The 12,992-nt window shown below is 41.1% G+C and overlaps 1 protein-coding gene across 3 annotated transcripts; it reads right to left on the bottom strand.

Annotated features, from left to right (window-relative positions):
• Positions 1-599: 599 nt before the first annotated feature.
• On the bottom strand, positions 600-10,221 carry MSANTD4 (Myb/SANT DNA binding domain containing 4 with coiled-coils). Of its 3 annotated transcripts, none has more exons than XM_027677313.1 (3): positions 10,123-10,221; positions 4,064-4,692; positions 600-2,561 (listed from the first exon to the last, which is right to left on the bottom strand). In XM_027677313.1, the coding sequence occupies exons 2-3, from the start codon at positions 4,523-4,525 to the stop codon at positions 1,986-1,988; spliced, it is 1,038 nt and encodes a 345-aa protein (XP_027533114.1). In that variant the 5' UTR covers positions 4,526-4,692; positions 10,123-10,221; the 3' UTR covers positions 600-1,985. The 3 variants fall into 3 exon arrangements, with proteins under 3 accessions (XP_027533114.1, XP_027533113.1, XP_027533115.1); XM_027677312.1 differs by lacking the exon at positions 10,123-10,221 and adding an exon at positions 5,337-8,487; XM_027677314.1 differs by lacking the exon at positions 10,123-10,221 and adding an exon at positions 7,067-8,487.
• Positions 10,222-12,992: the final 2,771 nt, after the last annotated feature.

The raw sequence follows: 12,992 nt of genomic DNA, 5'->3' as shown, positions 1-12,992 counted from the left end.
GTAGCAGAGACAGCATGTGATGAATTGACCACAGCCCCCATTCCCCTGCACTGCACAGGGGGAGGAGGTACAGAAAATCAGGTTAAGGCCCAGGAAGAAGGGAAGGCTGTGGAAAAGATGTTTAAAGATTTGGTTTTACTTCTCATTACCCTATGCTTATTTGATTGGTAATAAGCTAATTTCCCCAAGATGAATCTGTTTAGCCTGTGACAGTAATTGAGGAGTGCTCCCTCCCTGTGTTTATCTCAACCCAGGAGTGTTTTGTTATATTTTCTCTACCCCACCCAGCTGAGGAGGGGAGAGATAGAGCAGTTCTGGGGGGGAACCTGGCATCAAGCCACCATCAGCCAACCATATTCACGATGAAAAATTTCAGATACACTGGGGCATTTCTATCTAGCTGGTTGGTGTCTCCTTCCCTTTTCCTTTCTTAAGTAAGTGCTGGTTGATTTAAGTTCAACTCTGAGGGGTCTCATCTCTCTGATTTACTACACAGGGAATACAGGCACCAGCAACTTTGGGGTGCTGTAGTGTTGAGTACCCAGGTTTCTCTTCAGATGTAGCCTTCTCTCTGTTAAGAAAGACAGTCTCAAGAGCCATTTTGGAGTGTAGTAGTCAAATTTATTTCCACTGAAGAAGCACACTTGTTTCAGTAATAAAAAAATAACATTTTCTTTGCAGAATAAGAGTAAACCTGTAGTGGTATAAATATATTTACTTGCACAAGAATTCACGTAAGTCACTCAACATATATTTAGACTTAGTATTCTCATAGTCCTAAGTTTCAAATGGAGTCAACAAAAGATAGCTACTTGGAGAAAGACGAAAAATTTGAAGTCTGGCTCAGTTTGGATTTAAACATATATGAAATAATGGAAAGCTTCCTTCCTTGGTGGTTTTTTTGTTAAATGAATACATTTCTTATGAAAAAAATCAACAGCTTTCAGCACGGATTATTTCTGTTTGTCTAATTAAAATATACTATATGATGTCAGTCACAGAAGCCTCTTCTGGCTGCCTTGCAGACATGACCTCAGTGCTGGCCAGGCAGAACCAGCAACGAGCATGTTCATGTTCAAGCTCAGTGCTCCTTAGCCTCTGCTCAGCCTCTGTGTCTCCAATCCTGAGACTCCCATCACCAGCTACTGTCTTTCAACAAACAAACCAGGTATAGCAATTTCCTTCAGCGGGTCATCACAGACTCACCAGACAGCATGCCTGATCAATCAGCAAATCCCTGTGCTACACCAAGACAGGTGCTATATTCCATATAGCATTATTAAGGACCTGGTGAAACCAAACATTAGCTTATAGTAGGTATGGTTGATGTGTAACTTTATCTAGTATGAATATTTAATGCAAAAGAAACAATATTATATTCTGCACTCTCATTCAGTTCAAGCCATGGAACAACAGTAAAAACAACTGCAACAAATTTAACTTGCACTTTAACTTCTATAAAACTCTTCAACTCTTTTTCCAATTGTGGGGGCGGGAAAACAAAAAAAAAAAACAAAAAAGGGGAAGCTAAGTTTAATGAATCAATCTCATCATGACTCTGTATTACTCTGTTCTGCCAAATTATACTTCGTTACCATATGGGCAATTGTCAGCACCATGTCCTCACAACATATGTTGATTTATTATGATCCTTTCTTACTGTTACTACAGTGAAAAACAGCATAAGGTTCAGCCCTGATTCTCCTCAACATGTCTACAAGAGGAGGACACCAAACTAATACAGCACAATACTGGAGACAAGAGAACATAACACTTAGTTCTGATACACTGAAAAGCAATTTCACACATTAGCTCACTTATGCAGGCACACCGACATATTGAGCACCATTTTTTTTCAGTTTAACATAACGTTCAACTCTGAACAGAAAAATGTTTAGCCTCTAGGACAGTTTCAGTATTAAGAAAAGAACTACCTCTATTTTAGAAACATCAAAACACTACTGTTGACACTTTAGTTGAGAAGTTCACTGCAAGTGACCCTCTCTCTGAATTCGAAGGCGCTCCTTCTCCACTTGCAAGCGTTCCTTCTCAATCTGCAGCTTCTCTGACTCGAACTTGAGAAACTGCAGCCTCTCTTTCTCTAACTGTAAACGTTCTTTTTCAAGTTTTAACTTTTCAGTTTCTAGATCCAGAGGCTGCATGATGGGTTTTTCTGTTTGGGTGAGGTCATTTTCCAGGGCAGGTTTTTCAGATTGCAGAGTCTCCAGCCTGAGCTTCTCCCACTCAATCTGAAGTCGCTCCTTCTCAATCTGAAGCCTCTCACGCTCCAAGTCAACGTGCCGCAACCGTTCCTTTTCAATTTGCAGGCGCTCCTTCTCCACTTGCAACCTTTCGGCTTCAATGTCTAGTCGCTGTTTCTCCAGATCCAGCTTTTGCTTCTCCAGATTTATAAGCAAGTGAGAATCTTCATAGGCTAGCCTAGCTTGAGCAGAGCTTAGATTTCCAAACTCTTCAATGTGGGGGAAGTCTGGTAGGTCATTTTCCTTTTTCGAATCTGGCAGAACTGATGACAATATTTCTTCTTCTTCCTCAATAGGAAACTGCAGAGGAACGTGACAGACAAGAATTACACTCCAGGCTTTATGACTGAATAAATGTGTTACACACAACTTAACTGAAAAGAACATATTGCGTTTTTTTCATTTTTAAAGCTACTCAGAACTGTTTAACTCACATGTTGTGAAATAACCATTTTAGATCAGAAAATTTTTCTATCATTACACAGGTAGAGAAACACACTTTATCTGCAAGTTAATACCTGGTAATGAAAAATGCAAAATCAGCTTGTCAGTGGACATGCAAGAACATACAGAAAACATGGCACAGTTATTACAGATCATTCAGAACCACTGATAGAAAAATGGATCTACGAGACCATATGTTGTTCTTACTTTTCATAGACCTGCGTGACATTTAGGGAAGCCACTAGGAATTTGTTATGACTTATTATTTATCAGAGCAGATGGATTCATAGGCTATGTGGTATGTAAGCTACCCCAACCTTCACTAACTTAAGGATTCCATTTTTTATAAAAGATTTAACACTGACATTTTTCACATGCTCTTAACGCTTCCAACTCCATTAAGTGGGTCTATACACAGGACTTTAACCGTTCTGTGTTACCACATTTGCTGTAAAGCTATTTATGATGCAGATGATGAGATGGCTAGGACCACTGCTCTCAGCAGTAGACAGACACTGTTCTTCAGCACTGTCTGACAGTGGTCTCACTACCATTTAACAGCTTCTGCTGATTTTTTCCCAGCACATATATCGACTGAGCTAAGACAGGAGCTGCTTCCCTACCCTTCCCACTTGAGGAAAAAATAAAAAAAAAGGAAAACTGTTTGAATACCCCTTTTTGAAATGAGAACTATATATTTGTAGAGGCACAGCAAAACTATGCCAACATTTGACTTGACTCCAGCTGGCTGCGTTCCCCAGGACAGTCACAGTACTACTAGGAGTAAAAACCTGTCTAGAGAATCCACAACTGCTTGTCAAATCCACACTAAAATTCTGAAAGAGAAGAATGGCCGACTTATTCAAGTAATGGTTTCATCTCCTGTGGGTTCATTTTAAGACCATGCAAACAGTATTCTATTTCTTTCTGTATTCTATTTCTTTCTGTACCTGCAGGTAACATATACTTCCATTTGTTAAAGAAGTGCACTTTTCTTCTCCGTTCATCCATCCAGACAGCCTGAATATTACAATAACCAGTTTCCTTCAAGGGCATATTTTCATTCTATTTACTGAACTAATTCTTATCTGTGGCACATACAAATGGAAAATACATGTGCGAAGACATATTCCAGCTTTAGGAATATCAATTCAATAATCAACATCCAAGACCTACACCCAATTCCAAGCTGCTAGATTTGAACATCATCTCTCTGAAATATATTTGTTTCTACAGTTTCTTTAATTCACACATTCAGAAAAAAACCAGAAACAGATACTATTAAGAAACACAGCAGCCTTATGCGGAAATGAAACAAAGGCCATATTGCACACAGCTAATGCATGTCAGTCACTCACTTCGAAATTCTGTGGATCCTCCTCTTCCTCTTCTACTTTGATTTCCGTTAAAGATCCACCGGCTTCTCTGAAGTCAGTGATATTTTGCCATTCAAAACTAGATTCAATTGCAAATCCCATTTTCTCATCCATGTCTTCATTGAGAGAGTCATCTAAATTGGATGAAGGAAGGTGAAACCCAGCACCTACTACTTTGATGTTTGCATTCAGACGTTTTCTCTTCATGAGTGCTCTCCAGTCAAGGTATCGCCTTTTCACTTCTGTCCCTGTTCTTTGCTCTCCTTCACCTACAGCATTGACACACTCTGCTATTTCCTCCCAAGCTTTCCGTTTCATCTCATTAATTGTTGTATTAAGTTGCTTTGAAAAGAGTACTTCTCTCCTTTTTCTGATTTCCTTAAGGAGAGTTTGAGTTTCCTGAACACTAAAATTGCTTTTCCTTTTTCTTTTTAATTGTTTCATCTTTTCCAGCTTTAACCTAATAATTTCACCACAGCAGACCACAGAGATGATCTGACACTAGTCAGCTATTAATATAAATAAATTTAGAAGCCAATGAAAGCAGAGCTCAGTTCTTGTGAAATGAATTTTCTCTTCACTTTGTAGTATTTTTCTATTTGTCAGGCTTCCTAAGAGAAAAAGAGCAAACAACATAAATCTCCAAGGTATACACCATATATTTTCATTTAGCAACTTGACTCCTAAGTCATCATTTAAGGAATACGTATTTTGAGCTGACTGTTCATTTGATAAAAGAAAACCATTTTCTTAGACTCTGAATATGAAGTAGCTAGCCATAGATACCTTCTCTAATGTCCTACCATTAATATATCCTTGTCATGAACTGTTACAGTTGATTTGATATTTCCATTACAAAAATACAGCTATTTTCCTTCAACTCTTAAGAGTTTTGCCAGTCGGGATGTGCTTAGGACTGAAATTTGACACACACATTCCAGTTTGAATACTACATTATTTCCAAAAGAAGCTGAAATTGTTATATCATTACTTCAAAAACATCAAGTGTGTAGGGGACTGAAATTTCTGAGACACATTTTAAATGAGACACCATTTCCATAAAAAAAATAGATTAATATGGAAAATGGAAATTTTAGAAGCTCTTCTGACTTATCTTAATCAGAAATAAAATAACTGAAGCAATCCTGTTTAATGTCATAAAATTACTAGCTCAAACAAATGTCGTGCACGAGAGATGTTTTAACGGTAAACAGATTTAAGAATAAGTCACTACATGCAGCTCTGTCCTTCTCACACTGCAAAACATGTCAGATGCAATGGCAGCTTTAAAGTTCATTCAGTTCTCTGCCCACAGCAACAGCTGGTCCTGCCCCTGATGCTGAAGAGAACACTAAACCCCATAAATACACCTGACAGATTGTGTGAAACTCTGTACAGAGATGGACAGTCTGAGTGGGAGAAAACAGGGGACTATTAATGCAGTAATGAACATCACTGCAGTAACATCATAGATTGTATTACAAAAAACAAAACAAAAAAACAAACAGCCCCCCAAAACAACCAAAAGCTGAAAGCAGAAAATGAGAATCAAAATGGTTCATGGTCACAGATTGCTTGGTAATGGGTCCAATTTAGGATTATTTTGAACAATCATTTGTACCATCTTATCTACCACTGTATGTAGGTTTAGAAGGCTTTAAACCAAGCAGGCCAGGGATTTACCATACAGTCCATACAGTTTCAAGCTGCTGTGTTTGTTCACTGTTCATGCAGTATAGACATTTGTCCACCTGAAGGCAAATGGCTTGCAGACTATATATTCAATTGCTACTGACTGATGGACTTAATTCTTAACACACACCCCCAACCCCCTCCCCGAGCTACATAGGATTCTTAACTTACTAAGCATTTTTTCTCCTGTTATTCTCCCTAAACTTGGTTAAAACATACACATCAGCGCAACACAACAACTCTCCATTTGGGGGATAATGTAGAGTAGATATTGCTATTCATCTCGTATGAATATGACTGTCAACAAGTGGCTCACTTGCAATTTTCCATGTCAAGCAACATCTTTTCATACCCAACATGCAAGCATGCTGCCATCAAGTATTTTTTAAAATGCTGCATTTAGAAAACTGCTTTACTACTTTTCATCATTACAATACCGTTCTCTCTGTCAAGCCACTTACTTCCAATGATTACTAGCTAGAAAATATGCAAAACCAAGTCCCAAGAGGAAATCAATTGCATAAAGCATGAGCATGTATTATCACACACCAGTCCTCAGTTCTCCTATGCAGCTACCCAGCACTTTGGACTCCTCAGACTCAAGCAGGAAGCTGCATGTTGCTGTTTAGGATGTGTGAAATCTTTTATCCTTCTGAAAGTAAAATTCTAGTTGGTTTTGAGAAAAGGGAATTGTTAAAAAAAATAATGTAATGTAGTGCTTTAATGCAGACCCCTAACTTGACGTGACCAGTAGAGAAAAAAATATTGGCAAGTTAAAAAATCAGATTCATACCAGAACACAGCACTGTACCTGCTAAAATTACATAATTTTTTTTCTGAGACCTTTTTTCTGATCTTTAAGCATATCCCTTAACTTTGATTATTATAAGCTTATCACAAAAAGATATCAAGAAAGCAGAATCATATTTACTTCTCCATCAGTAAATCAATTCATTTGGTACTTGCTGAGCTTTTCAAATGCAAATTACAGCAGCAGTGCTTTACTATTATTATTGTAACTGAATTTCTTGACTTATGCATTAAATTCTAAGTTTATCTTGTGTAAAGTCTTTGGTTGTGGGGTTTTTTAAACGTTTTGATAAGTCACTGAGCAAGTAAATTCTTCAGGAAAGTTACCTGCATACAGAACAAATTTAGAACACTTTTGTAATCTTCACCATTTACAAGGCAATTATTCTGGACTGATAAATATATAGTGATTCCTGGTTACTGGGGAATGATCAGTACTCGTATCTTCATACTGGCTTTAGAAACACATACATTTGCACTTACCTGTTTTCAAGGTGGGGAGTGTGTGTGAAAGATACAGAGGTATCCATCCTGAGTTGGTCTTCCAGGTATAAAGAATTACTTAGAGTACTCAGGTACAACATAAGTTTCACAAGAATGACCCTATTTCTGACTTATCACTACCAAGACATTAAATCTCTGTTTATAAGGTCACTCTTATCTCCACTGAAATCAGTAGAATTTCAGGTTTGGTTTTAAGTAATACTTAAGTGAACACTCAAGTACTTTGCTGACTGTGGGAAAATGGGTCAAACTTTCCTAAGTACTCCCCAGTTGGGCACATCAAACTAAACTCTTGAAAGTACCAGTAGCTACTTAATTTTCTCTTAAGATACTTAAACAGCAGACTTTTCATCTCAAGGTATATACTGGCTAAGTCCTTTACTGAGCCCCAGCTATGTGAAAAAGTTTCTGGTCATTCCCAATAACAGGGAACCACAAGATTTTAGAGACTCATATGATATCTCTAGTTACCCTGGCCCTCCCTAAATTTCTCTAAGTTAGCACAGCAGGCCAATATGGGCACAAACACAGGGGGAAAAAAAACACCTAGGTTTTCAAATCAAATTTGCATCATCTTCTAAATATAGTTCTACATGAACACAGAAGATGCAGACAGGCAAGCTTTGTCCTTAGCCCCAGAGAAGGCTCAGAGTTAAAACACACAAATGTCAGGTTACCCTGTGGGTCAGCCTCACTGCTCCTTGTGCCAATGCTTTCCACCACCTGACTGATCTCCCTAGCCACTCTTCGTGAAGTGTCTAATCTTGGTTTTGGATTTTATGCTATAAACCAAGGACATGACCTTTAAGAACTACAATACTAACTTGGAAACTACTGGCATCCAATTCCTTTATTAGGTAAAGTTTTGTTTTAGACTTTTTTTAACTTTTCCTTGAACAGGTCTGATACAAGCCCTGAATTTCCCAGCGAAACATCAGCAAAACCTATCTGTTTTAAAACCCATAACTACTAACTTCCAATAGCAAAGGACATCTTGCCTTTTCCAACTCCTTTCTTTTTAAAAGCACATGGCCTCATTAAGGACGATTCCCATCTTATTAATATAAATGGGTGTTTGTGAATTGTTTTAACAGTGTACTTATTCCCAGGGATGGCTCCAATCCACTGTGGCACTGTATACCTTTCTAATATATTAACTATAAAGCCTTATTATCTAACTAAACCTGAGGTTTGGGATATTCAGTTTTCTGACACTGCTAGATGGTCTCTAGGATATTACTCTTTAATGCAGAAAAATGAACTATTACATGCTCCAAGTACAAAAGAAACAGGAATGGCAATAATCTAGGATTTGTACACATTCTAGATAGCTACCCTACCACCACCTTGAAAAGCTTGATTTACAAAAACACGATTTACAAAAACTAGCACTGTCCTGTTTTCAGCTGGGATAGTGTTAATTTTCTTCCTAGTAGCTGGGACAGTGCTGTGTTTTGGATTTAGTGTGACAATAATGTTGTTAACACATTGATGTATTTGTTGTTGCTAAGCAGTGCCTAGGCTAAGTCAAGGACTTCTAAGTTTCCTGTGCTCTGCCACTGAGGAGAAGCACAAGAAGCTGGGGGGAAACTGCAAATGCAAACTGCATATCTTTACGGTTTGTGCAGAAATGCAAAGTGATGACTAGAAAAAAAAAAAAGAAACAATTCTGATTATACGGTAACAAAGATTTCAAAGGTCTTCCAGATGGCATCTTGGAGCTACAAGTTTCAGAGTCCTGTCAGGCCAGAAGCAGCCCAATGTCACAAAGGTCCTCATTGCTGGACTAAAGAAACACAAACTATTTGTCAGAGTTGAAATGAAACAAGTATTGTAAAACTAAGCTGAAAACCCCCTAAGCAGGCAGAACACACACATACTGAATATCTTTGACATACTTAATAGCAGAGGCATCCACATTCTGCCTCTGTCTTTTCTGTCTCCTTTGTTCACACCTTATTGTCTAAGTGCTAGACCAACAAAAAAAATTAACCAACCCACCCAAAATAAACAAGGAAACAAAGAAAAACATCCTTGCATTCACCAGGACCGAAGGACTGCTGCTAGCACCAACAGTCTTAGAATTATTCTTTAGGAAAATCATGACTTTTTTAAATACGATGCCTTGATAGTCCCTTTATTTTTTTTAACTTTCAGGGCTTATGCTTGAATAAGAAAAACAAAGTTTAAATTAGGAGGACCTGCTACTTCTAAGTTTTTTTAAACAAATTCGAGAGTCTGAGTAACTTTGGATACTACCGCCTGGGGATTTCTAGAAAACTTCGTATGTGATTCCCAACAGACGGCTACGTTGACTTGGAGCAACTTAGGGTTTTGTACAAAGAAAGGCTGAGTGCTGGCCAACACATCCCTCCTGCAAAAAGCCCGCGGTTTGCGCAAACGAAAAGGCACGCAGGGAAGGGAACCAACACCACCTAAAAGGACCATTTAACGAAGCCGAGAGGAGGGAGACACCGAGGATGGGAGGCAGCTGTGGATTCAGGCTAATGAATCCAGAAACTCATCAGGCTGACATTCCCCTTCCTCTGAACCAGTCACGGCCACGAACGGCACAAAACCCCGTCCCCGGCGGGGGGTGCGTTTCGGAGGGACGGGTGCGGGCACAGCCCCGGGTGCGGGGCCAGCTCCAGTCCGGTCCCACCCGAGCGCTGCGGGGAGTGAGGCGGCAACAAAAGAAGGCGGGGGCACGGCTGCCTCAGCCCCTGAACCCTGGGGAGCAGCCGGGCCCGCGGCTCCCACCGCAGCTCAGGGTCCCTCCAGACGGCACGACTGCGCGACTCTCCCGGGAGCAGGAGGAAGAGGAGCGGAGCCTCCCCGCGGGGAGAGAAGGCGGAGGACAATCGCCTCGCCGCCCCCAGGGGCCCAGAGCGGCGGAGCCACACCGCTCTACCCCTCCCGAAGGTACCAGGGGGTGCCCGCACACCGCGGAGGCAGCGGCCGCCGCATCCCCGCCCGGTGCCGCCGCCCGCGCCGCCCGCACCGCCCGGTCCCCGGGGGCCGTACTCCCCGCTCACCTGCGCCTGGCGCTCCCCTCCGGGCCGCCGGCCCTTTAACGGCCACTGCCCTCCCATTGGGCGAGTCACCCGTCTGTCAGTCTTCTCCGCGCGCCTATTGGCGGGCCGTGCCCGCCGCTCTCCCCGCCCCGCCGTGACGCGCCGGGAGGTCCGGGATCCCCCCACTTTCCTCCGCCCGCGGGTCCGCGCCGCGCGCCGCACCCAGGCAGTCATTGGCTACAGCCGCCGTCTGTCTTCCGCAGACTGGCTGGTGATTGGCTGCGAGAGGTCACGGCCCGCCTCTCCCCTCAGTTAGAGACCCTCCGCGGGGTCACGGCGAAGTCATATGGGCTGGGTTTGGTGTCCCGTCCGCTCCGTCTGAGGGCGTGGCACAGCGAGGGGCTGGCAAGGTGGGGATGGGGCCTCTCCGCAGGATGGGCAAGGGAAGGAGAGGGAAAGGGACAGCCCGGGGGTGCAGGACCATGTGTGCGGCAGGTTTATGATGCTGCAGTAGAGAGCGAACGTGCAGCAGCCGGCGGTTCATCCCGAACTGCGCGGTTTGTGATTCAAATACAGAAATAACATTTCTATAGATACTGTAATTAAAGAAGTGAAAATGTTTCCGAAGTGCTGCCATATGTAAGCCGCCACGTCACTGATGTGGGTGAATATACACGCGAAAGGCTTCTGTGGAGCTTTCTGGTTTGGGGCTTCTCTGCCACACGAGATGTGTCTGGTCCTTGCCCTCTGTGTTGGATCCCGTTGCCTTGGTCACGTAACCTTCGTGCAGGCTTAAGACACTACTTTTTGTCTAAAGTTTGCTGCCTTTATTCTGCCTTCTCTGATGTGTGCATGTATTATTTTGCATAGGGCACATCTCCAGGATGAAGGACCACCGCCTGCTTTATGGTGAACTTGCCACCGGCTGCTGCAAGAGAGGAGCCCCGAAGAAAAGATACAAGGACTCCCTGAAACAACATCTCAGCCTTGGCCATATTGACCACCATAACTGGTCTACTCTGGCCTCCAGTCGGGAGATCTGGAGACACACCATCTATAATGCTGCTGATGCCTTTGAGAAAGCTCGCAGGATCTCCCTTGAGGAGAAAAGACAATGCAGAAAGAATCGAGCCTTGCAGAATATACCATCTGAGGAGTCTTTCTGCTGTGCCTTTTGCAACTGGACATGGCTATCTTGTATTGGCCTCATTAGCCACCAACGCACTTGCAACAAACGTGGGTAGAGCCCTTCCCAAATCTTCGTTCGCAAAGCCTAGCCATGATGATGTTAACAATTACTTTCCTCAGTCCTTTCAAATCCAAATATGAGCTGCAATGAGTATTTGGATTTGTTTATTTTCACTGGAAAGATAAGTTATTTCCTTAATAAAGCTTCAAGTGATCAAAATTGTGATGAAACTACGAATCTCCTTTAAGATGGCATTTTCCAGTTTGTCAACAATTCTGGTATTGAACTTCCTCAAAATATTCCATAGAAACTAAAGGCTATGAACTTAGTTTACTTACAGGTAGTGACAGTTTTGCTGCCTTACTTGCCCATTGTGTACTGAAAATAGTAAAAAATTAAAAAGGAAAACAGTAAGGAATAGGGTAGCAAGCCTATGCTACACTGCTGGCATATATAATACAGGGATATTTCTTACTGAGGCCTATGTATGAACTAATTTACATTATTATCAGTATTTTGTCAGTGCTCAGAAATGAGATTCAAGTGTGCCCTAAAGGTCTTGCAAGCTACTTCAAACTAGATTCAGGTGCAAGTAGATGGAAAAATGATGGAAAGTGGAAGTCGTTAACAATCAACCTCTGCCACTTTGCAAAAATAATTAGTCCTAATTACACCTCATTAAGTATCCTTCTTTTATTGCAAAGCACAAAACCACTAAATATGACTAGTATCCATTAGAATAATTTTAACTAGGAAGCATATGATTTCCTAGAGTACCTATGCACATAATTCTAAATAGCTCTATTTTCTCCCTCTATTGTTACTCCGCTATTATGGAGACTGTTGATCACTGGTGAAAAATCTTGGTGTATGCTAGCTTTCTCCAACAAAAATCCTTGAACCTCCTTCATTCATGTAGGATATGTCTTGAATTTATGTATAATTTATGTGTACTTTATTCAATTACTTGCGTTTGATTACAATAGGAGAAGCCCCACCATATGGCTTATAGTTCAGATGTGAATTGTTCAAGTCCATGGTGAATTCCCTAGTTCGTAGAACATCCATATGCAATTTTCTTCTGATTGTCCACAGGATTACACAATTAGAGCTCTCAAATTTGGTCTGTTTATTCCTTCGTTGTTCAATATAAGCTTTTAACATTGTGAACGCTGTTGGAACACTTTGGAGGTATCTCCAAATGGCTTTTGCTAGCTGTGGGGAAAAGGCCTTGGAGCACTGGGAGCTTAATTTGTATTACTGTAAGTCTATTTTATCTATACAGAGGTTTGAGGCTTACAGAATTTTAAGTTTTGGAAGAATACAAGACAACCTAGGGCTCCCTCACTTTGTACTGATGCCATTTCTGCACCCCTTGGCATATGAATTTTATACTAAGTAGCTCGTATTTCCTTTTATTTAAAGCCACTTCTAATAGTGTGGAAGTCTATTTCAGTAAAACTAAATACCTAATCATTTGCAATACTTAAACTGTTGAAAACCCCCTGTATTATCAATCTGAGCTGTATGGATCTAATAAAAAAAAAACCAAACCTAATTTAAATGAGTACCTTACAATGCTAAACTTGGAACTTTTCAGCATGGGAACAACAACTGATTATGCAAAGGGTATACAAATACAAGGTCCAAGGATAATCACAAAAACCCCTCACTGCAGTTTTCATGCATGCTAATTGCATTT

The sequence above is a fragment of the Neopelma chrysocephalum genome, unplaced genomic scaffold (assembly GCF_003984885.1).
Source record: "Neopelma chrysocephalum unplaced genomic scaffold, ASM398488v2 Primary Assembly neopelma1_43, whole genome shotgun sequence".
Classification (NCBI taxonomy): Eukaryota; Metazoa; Chordata; class Aves; order Passeriformes; family Pipridae; genus Neopelma; species Neopelma chrysocephalum.
This window is presented reverse-complemented; position numbering and strand designations above follow the sequence as displayed.